The following is a 19,770-nucleotide window of genomic DNA, read 5'->3' on the forward strand; positions in this document are numbered from 1 at the left end:
TAAAGGAGACAGAAGAAATTTTTTGTCTGAAATATAGGTAGCTATGTGAATGCTTTTGTTTTATTTATATGGGTTTTTTTTTACTCTTAACCCAATTCTATTGCAAACATCTAATTATGGTTAATAATTTTCTTCCTTTGATCTTAACAAAGGAAGATCCTTTGGTCTCAGATCCTTTGGTCTCAGAGTCTTTGCTTAGTAAAACCAAACAATACAGAGTAGCATTTTCCAAGTAAATGGTACTAGGTGATGTTCATCATGCTCAATACCTGATCTGAGGTTCTTGGTAATACCTGGTGACGTGCATAGGGGAACTACCACTATCTTGAGCAAGTCAGAGTACTGTTGGCTCACCGAAAAAAGTGTAGCAGTCTTGTATATACAATGCATTCATGAGTCTATCACAAAAGCACTTAGAAATTAAATCTCTAAGAATTATTCTTTGGCTGTAAAACCTTCCTCATACTGGTTAGCCAGTGTAATTCAAACAATTTTATAACATTTTTTACTTATTTAACTTTAAAAGCAATGCTTTTAAAACATGTGATGTTTTAGATTTATTTATTTGTTTTCACCACTGAGGTATTCCTATGGCGCAAAAAGCCACTGCCTGTAGTTATTCTAGGATGTGGAAGCATGAAAGTGTCTCTGCCCAGAGTTGAGCCCAGTCTTTCCCAGAACATCCCAGAAGAAATATATGATTCCATAGCTGTTCTGGAGTGGATTTCTTTCAATTTGAAATATCCGAATATCTGAATATCTTCTTAATTTTTCAATTTTAAAAGCAAATGAAGCATTATCACTGAGGTGTGCCACAATGACATTGAAGTTTTCTGTCTTTCAGGGGGATAATTATAGTGATACAGTTGCAATGACATTTAAGGGTACTGTTAATTTGAAAAAAAAAAAAACTACACCTTCAGTGGCTATAAAACATTCATAAATGGCTCTGCCTATCAGTCCTAAATAAGCACACATATAGGTAATCCAGGGGAAAAATACCATAAGGCCCTCACCTTATTTTCTAGCTTATTAAGAACTGGGAGAAAGAAATATTGCCGAGCTTCCTTAGGAATTTTAGCCAACCTACACAGCATAGAATGAGAAACAAGGGTAGGAACCTGTATTTTCATGTTGAATCTCAACGAAGGTGCAGGCTATCTTGGTACTTCTTAGAAAAGAGCAATGCTTTTTTTTTTCCTGACAGTGCAGTAAACTGGATATGTATCAAAAGGGTAAAGTTTCTTCTAGGCCTTTTTGTTTTTCACACCCTGCCTTCTCTGTGGTGGTTTTGTCTTTGGTCTTACTTGTGTTAGTTACTTGATCATATAGAAGGCAGTTTGCTTATCATCAGCAGTTAGAGGTATGTAAACCCCTGTTTTGTGTGAAAAGAATTTACAGAGATATATTTTTGGTAAAAGATCAAAGAAGATTATTTTTTTGATAAATTTCAGCGTTTACTTCTTGAGTTTCATAAAAAGTAGCTAACAGTGACCATGTATCTTTGAACCTTTTCTTCCCTCGTGCACTTTTTATGATGTTGTGTGACACAAAAGCGATAACAGGAGTGAAGAATATGACAGAGTATGTAAGAGTGATGTCTGCTCCCTTCTCTGAATAACAATCTATCAGATACACTGCCAAGAGGAAGACATTTATAGTGTTAAATAGAATGTTCACAATTTCATGGGACCTATGCCTTTAGGCAAGAAAATGATCTAAAGGTGCTCACTGCAGTAGAAGGTGAACATAAAACTACTCACTTTCAGAACTAAGAAAAGCACTAAATTTTGACTCAGCTTTTGCAGTAATTTCTAGATATCCTTATTGCTCAACACAAATACTTAAAAAAAAGCATTCATCAGAATTTTTTTGTACCCAATAATGCAAGTGCATAAAGGAGGAATAATGTTATTTCTTCTATTTTAAAATATATTGAAATAGTGAAATAGTGATGGAGACTGCATAAATTTTTGCCCATTCCTTTTCTGTTATTCTGTAAAGTTTGAGGGTTTTTTTATAAAGTTAATATTTTAAAAGTATTGTCTCATATAGCATAAGTTAAGTTTAGAGAGACATTTTGGTATCAATTTTAAGAAGAAATAACTGTTTGTATGAATTTTACAGTCTGTGCCAAAATTAGAGTGTTAGTCCTAAACTTACTGGCTCCAAGGTCTCTACACCTGTTCAGAGATTAACCTTGGAACGTAAGTGATTTGGATTAAAAAATGCAGCAAATTTCCCTCCTTAAGCTATCAAATGCTGGGTGAAGGACTAAATAAAAGAATAGCTACATTTACATGCCTGATGAAATGCAAGGGTGGAGAGTGAAAAGTGGCTAAACTCTTCCTCCTATATTTTGCTTTCAGTAATTTCACTGCTGGAAGTAGTTGAGAAGCAACTTGTGCTGATGGGTTATCTGTCATCATAGCTTCATAGGTATATGCCCTGGCATAAAAAAGCCTGTTAAATTTCTGGGTGATCTGGTAGATGTAACAAATAAATATTAATGGATTGTGTATTTATGCAATGTAAAGCAGGCAACATAAACTTTTATATACAACTGGAAACTCAATTGAGTTTGTTACTTTTAAAGGCCTTTAAACAAGTGGAATGTGTATTAGTACAGAAAAAAAAAAAAAATTGTGAAAATGGAATCCACGGTAATCCAGAACTGTCAGGCACTCAGCATATCGAGTTTTTCAGATTCCCATTTCTCCCCGTATTTCCAAACTCCCATCGCAGCACTGAGGTCTCAGGCCTACACATGTAGAATGTTGTGTTGATTTTGTAGAACTGTGGATTGTCTGTGTTGACAACTTTTGATTTTGCAAGGGTGAACATTTTATAAGTGGGTTAGTTTTACTGTGCTGCTAGTCTCAACACATTTTTTTTTGCATAATTGTTTTATTCTTTAATCTTCAGGATTTCTTCTGAACAAATATTTGATACATAATCTTGAGGAATTTTTTTTCCTCTGTTCTGTTTACATTTAATATTACGATTTGCTATGTCTTTAATTGCAGTTTAGTGAAGCGGGGAGTCTTTAAATGAATAGCTTTGGAGAGTGGCAATATTTTCTTTTGTTATTTTAAACAGTATTTTCACATTACATAATGTTCTCCATTCAGCAACACCAAAGCATATAATAAATTTAATTAGTAGAAGAGTTTTCTTAAAGCAGTTTTTGGACTGATAAACAGAAGTACAGAAAAGTAATTTTCCTAATAATATGGCAAAAGTATTTTGGGAATGTAACACAAGACTTTTGACTATTTTTTCCCTGTCTGTCTGTCTGTCTTTCCATGGAATAAGAATTGTGTTGCTTTATTTAATTTCTATCTTCATCAAGTTGCTTTCATGACAAGAACAATTGTGAGGTATTATGAAAAGTAATTAGAATCATCAAACAGATATTGTTCAGGAAAAAAAAAGTCTAAACCTAGTTCAAGTGTTTTAGAACTTAATAGCTATATTACTCTTTTTGTTTGTGACCCAAATAATATTTTATTATAGTGGTAAGTACTTTTATCAAAAATTAATTTTCTTTTATATGTTTCCTTGCCTGTAGTTTACCTGTTTTGGAGCTGTTAGTTGTCAATATTCTTTTAGCTGCATGCAGATGTACTGAAGTAAGGAGATATATTTCAAGACTTCTGCATTGAAATAAATTCTTCTTACCATTTAAATCAAACAAAAGTAAAATTAAATTACAGGGTAAAGAAAACCCAAGCTCCAAAACCCATTAGCAAATAATACAAAGATCAATGGATAAGTTTTTGAAAGGTTGAAAATAAATTGAAGTTACAGATTGTGTAAGGTTTTCATGTATTCCAGATGAATGTGTAGTTCCATTGACTTATTTGAAGCTGAAATGCTTCAAGTTAAGCTAATATTTACAAGCCGTGTGTGTAACTGGGTATTGAACAAGAGCAAAAACTTGGGAAGTCTGAAGTCTTGTTGAAGAATAACTTTAAGCATATTTTCTTGCTTGGGACTACTTCCTGATGTTATAAAGCAGGACAGAAAGATAATTTATCTGTCAAAAAATTTAGATGTATATAAACATATACAGGTGACTACTTCAAAAGTTTTGTCAACAACTGGCTTAAAAAATAGGCTTGCCTTTAAACTGTACTCCTACCCTGTACTTCTCTTAAACTGCTACTTACAGATGCTTCAGGTATTGTGTCCTTCACTTATAACCGTGTTTGAATATTTTGTGTTGAATCTGTTTCATGTATCAGTGCTTCCGTGAGAAACAGGGTTGACTAACCTAGGACAAAGGTTGCATTAATACTTCTCATGTCCCCAGTTACCAGAGTCTACCTTAGAGTGGTACAGTACTGCATAGTACTGGATTTGCCACATGTAGAAATACACAATGTGTCTAAGTGATTGCAACTGAAGAAACAAACCCAGTAATTGACAACTGTTTTGCAGACGAAAAAGTCCCTACTTCAAGGCTGCAGGTATTAAAAAAGTAACAGCACCTGTCTGGACTAATTTTAGTACAGTATTGTAATAAATCTCAATGCAAAACTCTATAGAGAGAAAGGTGATTTTGTATTAATCAAAACTGATTTTGTTCATCCACACTCATCCACACATTCTTTTTTATTCATATATTGACAAGTGTTACGATATGTGTCCAGATAGTCTAGCTAGGAACTTGGAGTGACACTAGTGCACACCAAGCAGGTCTTTTTCATGGCTTTTGGATTGTTCTTAATGCTGGGGTTTGGATGTGACTTTTTCACCCTAAAGAAGTTGACAACTAATTTTTTTCCTTCATCCTGTCCCACCTCTGTGAGTCACTAGGAAATGCTGCTGATTTATTCGCTGCCTGTATCTTTTTCTCTTGCTGCAGTTTTGTTTGTTTGTTTTCCCTGTTTTTTCGTAGGATTTTTCCCAAGTCTGAGTGTCTTGAGAGTCATCTTTTTTTCTTAATATCTTTATGCCATCAACACTTGTCATTCTTTTATGCCTTCTCATCCTTTCTTCCAATGCTTTTGTGCCCTTACCTTCCAATTCACACTTCATTTATACCAGTATTTATGTTTTCATTACAAACCTCCACAATTCAATACTGGAAGAAAGGTCTCATAGCAACAAAGAAACTACAAACTGTAATCTGTGGCTCCTATTGCAAAACACATGTCTTCAGACAGCTTTTATTTACATATACATAGAATGATTTGGATATTTAAAGCAATCTCTTATAACAAAATCTTATCAAAGAATGGTGTGATTCCTATGGCTTTCCCTGGGGTGCAATGGAAAAGAGAACAAAGCACACAGTTGTGTGAAAAACAGGATGCTAATCAAGGCAGTCTAAGAGGCTGTATAGGGCAGTATGGACTAAAGCAACTTAATTCGAACACCATATAAAAGTAATATGTGTTTCAAGAAAGCTAGAGCTTGCCTTTTATGTGATGGCAAAATTGTATCTTAAAGATTACCAACATTACAAAAGCAAGGCCAGAAGGCTAAAAGTCTGTGTTGTAGAATTCAGAAAATGTTAATATCTGTAATGAAAAAAGTGGAAATATTAATGCATCTAACAATTATAGTATTTTGCCTTTCATGACTATACTTAGATGAAGTCTAAATGAAGCAATTTTTTTCTGTAAATCCAGAAAATCACAGACTGTGTCAAACTGATATGAATTTAGTACACAAGTAGATATCTTCTTTGCTAGGAAAGTCACTGAACAAAATACACACCTAGACTGGTATTTTTGCAAAGGATCCCTTGTAAACCTTTCCTAATGATTGTCCTCCTTTGCTGTTGGAAGTGGTGATTTGTCTGTTTTCTCAAATGTCAGTTAGCCAAAGATAAAGGAAGGACATGAACAGCAGGTACATAATCTTCTCTTTATCTCTCCTTCAATATTTCAGGAGTTTTACTTTAAATGTGGAGCACACCCAACCACTGACAGTGAAACATCCGTGGCTTTGAACCTCGTTACAACAAACAGTCGCTGTATCACATGTATAACATGCACTGATATTAGGTAAGTACAACAAAAAGTGTCAGAGATGCAGAGTCTCAGTTCTTCAAAGTACTTATCACTTCCAAAGAGCCTTTTATCCTCTGTTTGTTTTCCTTTTTATAGATTCTTTTTCCCATGGTAGTGTGGTGAAAAGTGGGCCATATTTTCAGAAGTGTTCCTTGTTTTGCTGGTACAATTACAGTTCATACTTTTGTACGTTAGTTGTGTTGCACGTAAAAAATCTGACTGCTAAAGCTCTAACTAAAACCTCGACTGCTCAAGGTAGTGACAAAACTGTGTAGATATTTTCTGTTAATATGTATTCAGAAGCCTGTGAAAGAAAGCTTGATTTTCGAGGGGGACAGACTGTTCCTGCAGAAATTAACTTCTTGATATTTGTTCTATAAATCAAAGTAAAATGCATCTGTTCTCATATTTCTGTTTATTGCAGTTTTAAATACTGTAATCCATCTTTGCATATGGTGTTAGGGCTCATACATTCAAGAATACCCATTACTTGCAAATGCATGGATTAAAAACCAATTGCCTGAAAAAGACAGCTACCATTGTAGTGAAGAATTACCTGAAACACATTTATCTACTGATTAGGAGATATTTTGCATAAAAATGTATACCAAGCAGAATTGCAAAATGGTAGTTGTCGGAAGGGAGAAATGGGAAGGGACACTCAAACTCTGCTGATTCATACGGTGTGTCTTCTGGAAAGAGCTGATTTTGGCAGCATCCTCTGCGGTGTATTCACAGAACTGGATCCCAAGTACAGGTTAGATAAAGGCTAAATATCAGTCTCTGTCAAATTGGTACTTCATCATTTTGCAGCAAGGGTGCAGACTCAACTACTAAGAAATTATTTTAGTTTCTAGTTTTAACTTTTGCCTGTTGCAAGGATGATCAAATGTAAGCCTTTGACCATTGCAAAGAGTGAGAGATTGGACAATGAAATAAATTATCAGTGCTGCATAAGTATTGTAAAATCTTCGGGCTACTTTATGAAATCTCTGCTCAGTTTTTTGAGTTCCTAATTCTTTTCTCCAACCTACGATTCTTGTCATATTTATATATAACTCCAAGACATTACACAAATACCCATAATCTTTTAACTTTAGTTAAACATTAGATGATTGTACTGGCAATTACTTTCTAACACTCTTATGCAGTTGAAAAGTAGCATCCAGGGAGGGCACTCTGCAGTTTGTAGTATTTTGTGAAACCTACCTTCATCATTCTGTAGCATTCAGGTGGAAAAGAAGATTAACTGTGTTCAGTACATTAGGTATTACTTTATATTAGCTTCATTATAATAAAATGAAAAAATCGTATCTGTTCTTCAAAATACATTTTTCTACCTTTTTATTCTGAAGAAAAAATTAAACAGGAAAAGATGACAACCAGGTACTGTTTACGTATTTCTGAAATATTTTTGTACACCATATATCTAGTTGGTTCCGTCCATTTATCATGGACAGTTAGTCCACCACAGGCAGAGCAATTAAGCTCCAAGATACTTGGCACAGCATTTGTATGGTTTTAGCAAACCTCATAAAAATCATATTTAAAGCAGTAGTGTACTCTGATACATGGAAAAAATATAAGGTGGAAGTAACGTTAAAGTCTATTGCCAGTTTTCATTCTCAAGTTTACATTAGGAACACTTTTATTGCCTTAGGTTTATATTTTCTATGAATATGTTCATGCAGCTCTGACCACCAGAGTGAAATACTTCAGAGCCAAATACCCTCATAGGGCTATACTAAATCCATACGCAGTTTTCCATATAGTGTAATGCCTTCCAATGTATTCTATTTTTCTACACCAGAGTTAATCTGAATTGGCAGCCTTTATGCATTTATTTTTTTTCTGTAGCATTCAAGGTGATGGGTTGCTATTCTATGTCTTTGAAGAAGCTTTAATAGGTTGAGCAAATGGCTGAAAGTTGAAACAAATACTAAAACTGTGCAATCCTCGAGGGAAGTTCTGCTTTTGTCAACTGTTTCCAGTAGAAATAACATCAAAAGGGGTTAGGAGTACCCCAGGGTACCCATAAATCAGGCTCAGGAATAACAGCAGTTTTAAGCAGTGTAAAAATAAAATGTGCAGAGCAGAAATGCCTCACGCCATCTTTCACAAACTCAGTAGGGTACAATTCCTAAAGGCACCATTATTTTTAGCTTTCAGCAGATACAGATAAGTGCAAAAGATACATAGGACATGCTGTCATTTAATGGGTAGAAAGAATTCTCTGGAAGGAGAAGTATTTGCTGTGTTATCAGATTTTTTTTAAATCAAATAAATCCCTTCTTCATAGTGTTGAACAAAGGAATGTTTTGCTTTGTTTAAACAATGGAGTCTTGTAATGTGTTATTCTGTTATCTGTACTTCCTAATACTGAAGTTGGAAATGAAAGCTTCATATTGCTAGTGGTGATAGTTAGAAGTGCATATGCTAGCTGTTCTTCAAGGGTAACTGCAATGTAAGGTCTTTGTCATAATTCTTTTCAGCCAAATCAATTCAGACTGTGATCATATTAGACTCCATGGGCAGGAGAGTAATGGATAAGGTCAGTACTTGGAGGGAAAGAAAGTGAAGTCCTGTTGAAAATGCAGTATCTCCTTCAAATAATAAAAAATTAATGACTCTGTGTGTCATTAACATAACAGTGTGTTAATCTGGTTTTGGTGGGACTACTTTGGACCTTCTAAGCTACTCATGATCACTTAATCAGCCATCCTTTTCTCAGTCTGTTTTTTCTGAAGAAAAAGTACAACTTGGAAAATTTTTCCCTCCAGTAGCAATTTGTGTCATCCTCTTATCACTGCTTCTTGCTCATCTCCTTTATTGTAGAGTCAGGACTGAGACTGATGAGTTTTATTTTTATGGGGTAGTGTTCCCAAATTGGTAAGGGATAGAATAATTTGCTTCTCAATAAATACATATGTGAATGATTTTCAGTTGTGGTTTTTACCTGTGAATTTAATGTGCCAAAAGAAGACCAGCTGCTGAGGTTTATTATGGGAATTAGGATTTTTGTAATGTCATATTTTCGGTTTTGATCGTTATGACAGTATTGTTGATATAGGTGTGCCGTGTTCCTTATTGACCGCTACGTGTTGTCCCATATTGTGCACTGATGTTGTATGTTGCTCTGAAGTAAAGTATTTCTTCAATTGTAGTCTAAAACAGAGACATCTGAATTAATTTGCCTTACCTTTCGTTCTTCCTGTAAAATATATATGGTATTAATGTAGTCTGGATTTAAAAAAAAAAAAAGTAGGAAAGAATATAAAATTTCTTCAGAGAAGAAATATAGCAGTGACTATGTCAAGAAATATATGAGGTAGCAGATCTGTAGTGGTATTCAAAATCTTTACAACACAAATAGTTCCAGAATCTTTAGTTCATTATTTGAATTCAGTGTTACAGCTCAAGAGACAATTTCCAAAATTCTGCTTCTAATAAGGACTTGTTTCAGAACTGTTAACGTTTTCAAAGTGAAGAAGCTGTACTACAAATTTGATTCAGGTCAGTTTTGCTATTATTTGAAGAGACCTGTTTTCTGAGATGAAAATGCAGACCGTGTCCATTAAGAGACATTGCCCATGTGATATTTTTCAGAAGAGTAAATATCACCTTGTTGTAGACTTATAATTGCTATTTCCCTTCGCTTCTGGGGTAAAAGATTCTAAGTTTACATCTCGAACCATTGTAGTCCAAGGAAGTTATTGAATCTATATTTAGCTCATCTATTTAAAGTATGTTCTCCCTCTCTGTGAGCTGTGTTGATAATGTGGTCTGTGCTCCAAAGGTCTGCCTATTTCATTCTGTTGTCTTTATATACCTTGAGTACAAAGAGGAGTGGGAAAAGATAATGCTAAGAAGTAAATCTAATTTGTCTAAGCACTATGACCATCAGGGACAATGTCTACTGTTTTCTCTCCTAAAGTTCCTGAAACGAATGAGATTTCTTAAGAATCACTTATTTAAAGGAAGAAATTAATCAAATGTAAAACTAAGAACAGTTACTAATTGGTTTACAACTTTTTTTTCCCCCCAGTAAGTTAGCCTATAGAATACTGCTTCTTACAGCTATAGTATTTGACTTCTGATACAAGATAAACCATACAGAGAAAACATTTTGTTGGCATTTCTATTGGTATTTTATTCTTTGGTGGTGCACCCTGTGCACCCTGTCTTTAGACTCAAAGACTTGTACCAATGGCTTCTGGAAGATGTGCCTCATGCATGAAATTCAGTTGCCTTAACCTTTTTATTGAATGGTAATCACTAGGATGCAGCAGCCCCCTTTGGCAATGACAGGACATCAGTGCAATTCTTACGGTTTTGCCTCTGAATCTATTAAGATCTGCACTGCAACTGCATCTCAGTGAGACACCTTCCAGCTTCAAGAGATCTGTGAAGAATTGAATAGATTGGCAAAGCTATTGTGCTGTCATATTGTACATGTCCTTTGCTGGCAGGGGACAGGTGAGGAGGATTTTATGCAACCTCATTCATTTCCTTTGCTGAACATAAAGCATGTACTTGTTTTCCCTCCAGCTGGTAGAACAAAACCTGCCTACTTTTCCTTCTTTATGATGTGGAGTTTTTTCTACGTTAATCCTTTGCTTGGCATTTGTTTTAGTGTACAGCTGAGGGAAAGGACAAATTGAAGGGAATGTGTTGACTACCTGCTGATTTTTTTTTTTTTTTTACACTTGCCCTTGTGTTTGTGAATATAAATATATATCTCTTATGGTATGTTTATGTGTGTTTAAAACAGGCATGGCTGAGAATTTTTATGGTAGTCACAAGTGAATTTTATTTCTAATTTGAATTATTTCAATAATGTACATCTCCAGAATCATATGGGATACAATACATGTCATCGATTTCATTTTTCATTTGATATGTCACCTGAAGCCTGCAGATTGCAGAATATTATCAAAAAGCTCTACATTAGATGTTGTTTTTTTTTCCATTCTTATCCATGGCATGATTAATACAATGAACTGTTTTTGCAGATTTCTTTGCTTATATATTTTATGCATGTTGCAAGACACAAAGGCTTTAAAGTGTTAATGAATTTGGATGAATTAGTAATTTTAGTGTATCGGGTATCCAAGTATACCACATCCAAGATTTCATTTTCTCACTTGCAAAAAATTCTGAAGAAGTCTGACTACTTGCATATAAGCAATCAATGAAAAATGATTGCTAATGATTCTAATTTTTTTGGAAGTACTGTAAGTTTAAATGTTACAGTGAGAATTCATTTGCAATGTCTAAGAAAAGCAGAGTAGCAAATGTTTGTAAAATGTTATTCAAAGAGATGTTTTTGAAATTTGCAAGCCCACAGGATGTCTTTTCTCTCATAGACGTCTGCAGGTTCAGGTGTCTGGGACTTTCTTTTCTTTCTTTTTAAAATTAATTCCTTAACACAGAAGATAAAAAATTTTCATTTCTGGTTAGTTTTGCTTCAGGCAAGGTCAGTAATAGCTGAATATTATCACCTTCTGATAGTAGTGTAGTGACCTATGAGAAATGTTATTGGAGGTCACAATCCAGTTGTTTTTGAAGAAATATCTATATTTCAAAGAGACACCATCACATTATACTAATTAGCAATCCTCATCATCTCAGCAGAGACCTGAGACCTGAATGAACAAGGTGAACAAATTGCAGAGAGATGTTTCTTTGAGGTCTCAACTGAAGTATTATGGGAAGGTTTTATGGAGGAACATCAGCTGTTGCTCTCTGCTGTAAGGTGGCAGTTTGGCTAATCTTGCACTTCAATAAGCTGAGAGCTGTTGTAGCATTGCCTCTATTGTCTCTGACTTTCTTTTATCATATTTTTAAAATTGGCAACAATAAGGAATTGAATGCGAATATGTGACAGATGAAGAAAATTTTACAAAAGCAAGTGCAGCAATGAGAAGTCTGTCCTTTTTAAAAAAAATGTCACTGCTTTAATGTTTTTAATGAATTGACATTTAGTAACAAATATTCAGTGTGTCATCAATGAATCATTGATGGAAGATGGGAGACAAACATTTTTGGAAACAAATTTATATATAGAGAAGTAACTTGTCTTTGTTGTGTGAAAATTGTTTTCAAATATAGTTCAGATACAGCATTGCATTTTAGTTGTGTATATTCACACAATTATATATGTACACATGTGGATTGATAGCGTGTAGGAAAAAAGTAACGTCTTTTAAACTTATATATATTAATTTCTTTCTCTAAGAAGCTGATTTTGTGAAGAATGTGTACTGCTTAACATTTTATGCACAGTTATGTACTGTTTATACCGTATCAAGGCAGATTTGAAATCTAACGCATCTCCGAGAGACAATAATCTAACACATCTCCGAGAGACAATCCGCAGAATCAAATGAGAAGTGTTTGTGTTGGATATTTCCAGCTTTTCCAGCTCTGGAAACTTCAGAGCTACTCTTTTGCTACTTGGGGGCAAAACTACTCTCTCCTGATTGACTGAACATCAGCTGAAGTAGTTGTGCTGGTTTAAAAGTTAACCAGCAGGGGAAATGAACTCAACTCAAAAGAGAGATTATAAGTCAGAATAACAATTTATTAAAATAGTACATTAAGTACAATTATACAGACAGACAATTGGTCTTAACCCACAAACCCAAATGTATAACCCAGCACCCTGGGGCATGAACAAAGTGGTGTTCCTTGGCCCCCCCCCCCGAGTCCAAAGTAAAGGGAGAGGGGGGGAAAAACCTGCTGGTGGGAGAGCTGTTGCAGTCTGGTCAAAAGTGGTGATTGCCGTCCAGTTGAGGGTGGTGGTCTCAGTCTGGTTGAGAGCGGTGAGCTGCAGTCTTCCTCTGGATCCCACGAGTGGTAAAAAAGGTTCCGAAACTCCAGGTTTATATATTCTCCAGTTCAGGCAGGAATGTTCAGTCCTCCCCATCAGAGCGGGGAATTCCATAAAAGGATGCTTAGTCCTTCCCTCAGAGTGGGGAATTCCATAAAAGGGTATGAAGATGCTCAGTCCATAAAAGGGTATGAGGGTGCTCAGGAACATCTCCCCCACCTCGCAGGCCTCTACTGACAACAGTTTCTGGGAAAATGGCATGGAAGGCTATAGAATACACAGTTTTGGGCTACACCCATCCAGTGATGAATCAGTCCCAGCTGTTCTAACTAGGACAGTAGTAAAAGCAGAAAATTCATTTTTCTGCTGAACTGAAAGAACTAATCACAGGTATGAAGGAGTCATGGGATGGAGTGTCCTGACTCATTGCTGATTTTTTACAGTTATATATATATTTGTACATATAGGTGTATCTAAGTTTTTTTACACATATAAGTGTTTTTGAAACAGCCTCTGCTATGAGCGTTTGAAACTATCACAGCTGAATTTTATTTCTATTATGAATTGATTTGTGTAATCAGCATTTCTAACTTCATATGACAGAGTACATTCCTCCATTTAATTTTCCCAGATTCAGTTTTGTCCAAGTCTCTTTTTTTTTATTCTTTATTTTCAGTGTCATAGAGAGAAAGAATGTGTGTAGAACAGAAACTATCGTAGTTGCTACTAATAAGTATCTATTTAATTGAGTTTAGTTTTGAGAAAATAATTTTTTTTGTTTTTATCATTAATTGTTGTTTAGGAAAGAAATGCATTCCACTAGGACAAAAGAAACTGAGAAGATACAGACAACTCAATGAATTGAAAAGTATGTACAGAGTGTAGGCTGTTATTGAAACAGAAGTCAAATAAAAATAAGTAAATTGCTAAGCACTCCTATGAAGGGTATTGAAAAATGGTGAACATTAAGTCCATTAAAACCTAATTTTTGGAAGACTTTGTAAGACAATTGTTTAACATGGAAGAAATAAAGCTATTAAATCTGTGTCTGACACAAAATCATAAAGAGTGATTTGTTAGCATTTACATTGATAATTGAATAATTCTTTTAGGATGCTATGTCTTGGATAAAATCTCATAGAATGAATTTAACTGTAGCTTTAGATACACAGAAAAATAAATACTCTGTCTATTTAGCTGTATAGAGCACTGTAGAGAGAAAAGTAATATGAGCATTTGCTTTCCATTATGGTTTATATTTTTTAGGCTATTTTTGAGTCATAAAATCATAGCAAGATCACTAACATCTGCTACAGCAGTATTGTTAAACTCTGATCATTGTAATTTAACAACAACTGGAAAGTGGGGAAGGGGGGGAAGTGGTTATGGAAGATGTGGTTGGCATTTACAGCATAGAGAAACAAAAGTGAAAATGTCCCAGAAAGATTCAACAGATTCAACAGATTCATTTTATTTGCAGAAACTTAGCAAAAATTGAAAAGAGGGCAAATTGGGCAAATGTACCAGGATATAATTTCTGAAATCAAACACATGAAGAACTGTTCATAAGACAGAGAACCTGTCATAGTATGTAGGGAACTTTATTAAATGTTGCTTGACACTTCATAGAGTCACTTAATGATGTAATATGGAACAGTGACAGTTGTCCTAGGTAATATCTTTAAGTCTTTAGATTCCTCAGTGAAAAAGCTCTGTAGGAATTGTTACCAGATTTCAAAAATGCCTAATTCAAATAAACGTTTTAGGAAAATAAAGTGTATGAACTACAATGGCAAGTGTTCATGCATTGCTTTCAATAGATGTCTGGGGCAATGTACTACTCTCAAATTATAGAATCATATTTGTGATGTATACCACATTCAGGGGCATCTGGGTACAGATTTTGTCTTGGAAAACAGGGAGGGATTGAGGAATATGTGTGACAAATATGTTCACTTGTATACACATAATAAAGAGGGAGAGTTACTGCATTTTTTTCTCTTTGAGCCATGGTGTAGAATAAATTGTCATAGCACTGTACTGCTCGACATCAGTAAAGGGAAAGTATTTCACACATTTTCTATTTACAGTTATAAACCACCAAGCATGCAAAGCTCTCCATATATTACAGTCCTGATGGAACTTTAATGCAGTTTAATAATTAGAATTTTTTTTTCTTTTTTTTAAGCAACCCGTGATCATTCATAGTTCCCTCCTCTCCCTCATTTTTTTGTTGTTATTAAAGTTTGACTCTGAAGATGAGACAGTTTCTGAGGCCAGCCCACAAAGAGTCTCTTCCTTATTTTGTTCTGTAAGAAAAACCAGTAGAGTTCTAACTTTTTTAGATGTTCAGAGAAATTCCTTCTTCCTCCAGATGAATGTATTTGTATAAAACTTCATTTAATAAACTTAAGTAGGTGTTTACTTTAAGACATAGCAATTCTGAAATACTAAATAATTGTGATAGTAGTGTCATGTTTGTATAATGATAAATGATAGTAAAAATTTTAGAGGAAATTGTGCTTTGATGGACTAAATTCTTTATCAACTAAGTTAGCAGTACAACTAAATTTTCCTTTTAGAGGGAAAATCCAGGGCAGGGTCAGCTGGAGGCATATAAAGTGAAGTCCCATAGTGGAACTTGAAACATAGACAAAGTGAAGTTAAATTGTTTATAAATAGCTGTTATGAACTTGGTGCAAAAAGATGCTGATTAGCAGTGTGGTTTGAAAATGACAAGAAATAAATCATAATCAAAATCAATCAAAATTTTTTAAGTTCAGTCAATGTGACAAGTGAAGGGAGGTACATGCAGACATTTTAAAACTGATGAAAACATACTTGATTAAGGGAATGATAATTTTCCCAGTACAAGTTTGTAAATGTTAGTGATATTACACTGGCGTGTCAACGTGAGAATGCTACAAAAAAAATGAGACCAATAAAACCACATTTTTATATTGGTATAAACTCCTATGCTAAGACATATTTTCACTTAATGTGTTTCTTTTAGTTTATGTTAAAATAATTCCTTATCACCACACTCTGAAATGGAATAAGCAGAATGAAAACAAGCATATTTATCCATCAAAAGTGTTTGTTTTTTTTTTAAATATTTGTCCAATTACACTAACACAACTTTCTCTTGCAGAGAAAATAAGTTACAGTTGATCTCTGAAGATCGACTATGACTGTAGTTGGACAGGCTGTTGGAAGAGTTCAGTATTAGTGAATAGTGATTAAAATAGTAGAGAAAATGTGGGTTACCAGATAGCAAGATAAGAGAAAAATGTTTCCTACTGTGCTGAATACGAGTTAGTATAAGTGCTGCTTCTTTGTGCGAAGAATGCACAGCCTCCTCCAAGTCACTTTCGATTTTGTCTCACTCAAAGGGTGTGTACTCCTACATGTTTTTTTTTAAGTAAAATGGAACTCTGATTCTTCTCTGTAAGTAATTCTTAGTTATTTGAAGTGCATTACATTTATAAACATTCCCCCTTCACCCCCTGTCCCCATTGCCCCCTCTCCCCCCCATCACACTCCCAACTACCCTATTCTTATTTCACTTTGCACAGGAGACAAATCTGCCCATATTTCTGGTAAAGCAGGAGCCAGACAGCACTCTTTTGGCATGCAAATGCCATTTGCATTTTAGAAATTCCTCTTTGTTTTGTTTGAAGGAACAAAGAGAACAGTCAAACCTCTTCCCAGAAGGTATGTTCTCTGTGACCACTAAAAGCAGTATCGTCCAAAAGTTGCCAAGAAACCCAGGACCAGCCTGCTGAGATACAAGGTACAGCAAAACTGCCTGCACTCAGAGATGTCACCTCTTTGAATCTGGCCAACCTGTCCTTGCAAATGGATTGACAATGCTGATGTCAATCTTGGACTACACTCAGGAGCAAAACTATGCTTTTACTCCCTATGGAGTCTCTAAACTTGCAGATGTTTATTGGATTTTCTGACAAAATAAGTTTTATCTGTTCACTTTTACTATTTATGCCTCAAAAGGTGTCAGACTGTGTCCTGATCAGGAAGCATGTGGTGAGAGTAAAGCTGCAATGTGGTTCAATCTGGTTATATAAAAGTAAAACAGCTTCAAAAAATCATTTATTCAGTTCAAGCATTTGTAATTTAGTCTTGTGTAATGTAAAATTTCAAAATAAGAAGAGAGAAAAAGCATTTTAAAGGCTTCTATCATTGAGTTTTCAAGGAATAGTTCTTTTTCTGTCTTGTCCTTCAAATATGTCTATAATTTCAACCAAAAATAGTTTTATTGTTTTGTGGGGGCATATTTTTGTGCTAAAGTAATTGTAATTAAAAAGATACATTTTAAACAGGAATCAAAATTCTGCAGTAGGTAGTAAATGAAACTGATTTTTCATGAAAGCTTTAATTTCTTCACCATCTCTGAAAGGCAAGCATAGTGGTCCCTGGGAGTAGAGAAAGTTTCAAGTAAGCATTATTGTTAGTATTTGTGGGCTCTGTGGCTAGCAAAGAATAGTTATGATAATGCAGCTGTATAAACTGTTCCTTACCAGGTCCTACAGGTGTGAATGCCAAGGCTATTGAGCTCTTCTCTGTAAGAACTGATTACCTCCTTATGCCTCAGACACTCTGGTTGTTGCCTGTGTGCTCCCTGCTATGCCCTCTCCACCACTCACTCTTCTTTCTCCCACCTCCTCCTTAAAAGGAAGAGGAAGCTACAGTGGGCAACATAAGGAAGAAAGAAAAGAAAGCTAAATCTACTACCATTCTTCATCCCATCATGCCTATCCTGTAGATTGAAATGGGAATGACACATCAGTGGGTATTTTTTTATTATGCCAATGGGAATAAGTGTTTGAAGGTTAGGACTTATGTACTGCATAACTGCAGATCATTTTCACGTAAATAGAACTATGGTTTTTCCAGAAATAAGTATCTTCTGCAAGTGCACGACCTGTCCCTCTTGCATTCAGCTGTGACCTTGAAAACTGATTAACAAGATTGTACTCTAAGAGATGCAAGGCTTCACATAAAGCAAGTGAAGCATATACAGGCCCTTGAGGAGTACTTAGAGTATCTAATGGTCATTCCTTTCTCTTTTAATGCTCTTAGGTGATTCTGGCTTGTGGCAATCTGTAGTATTTTTCTCTTTATTTAATTTTTGTGCTACAGATTTTATGAATTATTACAACCTCTCTTTTATGTTTTAAAGACAGATTACTCTGTATGTCTGGTATGCTTCAGCTACTCAGATGTTTTGGTTTGTTTTATTGGTTTTACATTTCATTAACTTTAGCACAGTAAAATGAAAAGTTAAGGAGACTTATAGTTACCTAAACTTGAACACAAAGTGGTTCTTGTGAAAAGCATGCAGGGTGCTTTGAGTGCAGAACTCTAAAAGGAAAACCACTCTATATTCAACTTGTTGGCATTTCTTCCATTTTAATGCAGTAACTTTTAGATGTTGCATCTGAAAAAAGTATCTCAGGAAATATTCTAGACATCACTTGTATAGCTTTTGACAAAAATTAGAATACTGCAAAAGTCTGCCTTTTTTCTCAGGTGAAAATAAGAAAAAATCACGACTGCAGTGTGCCTGCTTGCGGATACAAGCACAGGAATTTTCTCCCAGTTGATGTGCTGCCTCTACATAAGTCAGGAAGCACTTTAATAAGGTTCCTCCCAGTATGAGATGTTCAGATTGGCCTAGATAAGCAACAAAATATGAGACCTTCTGCTACTGTCCTCTGAAAAAGCCTTAAGGAGTTCCTTGGTCAGAGGCATAACAATTCATTTATTGTTTCTGAATTTAGATGTTGCATTATGACTGTGTGAAAATCAGAGTGTCTTCAATTTACAGAAGTGCCTGTGTTAAAAGAAACCCAGAGAACCTGGGTCTTTGAATTCAGTAACATGTCCTTCGTAACACGGAAATTTTTATGTTACATTTTATGATCATTCTTCCAACGTTTTATTTAAATTATTGTTTTGTTATTTTGATTCTTTTTAAGCAGGTAAATAAATTGGTTGTCATTATTGGTGTTACTGGCACCCAAAAAGGGGTGATCTATCAACAGTACTTGTTCTACTATCTACTTTATTGTATGGTTGCACCAGTGTTTTCTAATATATTATCCTGTCCTCTGTGCTACAAATTCTCAGTCATAGCCCAGAGAAACTGAAAAGCATCTCAGGCTTTCTTTTCTGAACTTTCATCTGTCCAGCCAAAACAGAAAAAGGGTGAGACTAAAAAAAGTAGGAGTAATTTTCATTCAATCATGTTCAAATATCAGTACTTTTTCCAAAACATTTTGGAGTATGAATTCAAATAAAGTTATTTAATACATTAATAGCATCCAGATAGCTATATTCGATTGCCTCAATTATCAGAAGAATCACTATTTCAAAAGTATCTTACTTTAGATTTAAGATTTCATTTCCTCCTATGATAAGAAGTACTATTTGAAAACACACCATTTGCTACATGCAAAAAGTAGTACATTTATTTTTATTTAGCGACATTGGCAAGCTGTGAAAACCTTGTTTTGAAATTAATTCATTAATTAGAGTCTTGTAAATTATTGTACCTTTGACTTTCTAACTCTCTACATTTGTATTTGAATTATGTTTCGGTTAATGAAACATCACTTCTGAAAGTCTGAGCAGTTAAAAACAAAATACGATTTAAAGCACTCTACACACCTCTCAATCTTGGTGCCAGTCTTTATATCTTTTAAGTCTAATTTGTATTAGACAAACAGGGATATTATTTTAATAAATCATAACACTAGCAGAGGGCATTAAAAGAGTTTTGTGTGAGTGCTAAAATGAAAACAGAAGGCAAGTCTGAAGAGTAGCTGGTCTTGAACATCTGTAATGTGCCAAGGTTCAGGAAGTATAAAATGTAGCACTCTCCCCATCCCCGCT

The 19,770-nt window shown here is 34.8% G+C and overlaps 1 protein-coding gene across 3 annotated transcripts in view; it reads left to right on the forward strand.

Moving 5' to 3' along the window:
* PARK2 (parkin RBR E3 ubiquitin protein ligase) overlaps positions 1-19,770 on the forward strand; it is a 706,473-nt gene that overhangs the window by 344,467 nt on the left and 342,236 nt on the right. For all 3 annotated transcript variants that reach the window (XM_017813699.1, XM_017813701.1, XM_017813700.1), the window contains exon 6: positions 5,902-6,017. In XM_017813699.1, the coding sequence (XP_017669188.1) occupies positions 5,902-6,017 (116 nt within the window). The remainder of the gene's footprint in view (positions 1-5,901; positions 6,018-19,770) is intronic.

The sequence above is a fragment of the Lepidothrix coronata genome, unplaced genomic scaffold, assembly GCF_001604755.1.
Source record: "Lepidothrix coronata isolate B3197 unplaced genomic scaffold, Lepidothrix_coronata-1.0 Scaffold42, whole genome shotgun sequence".
NCBI classification, from domain to species: Eukaryota; Metazoa; Chordata; class Aves; order Passeriformes; family Pipridae; genus Lepidothrix; species Lepidothrix coronata.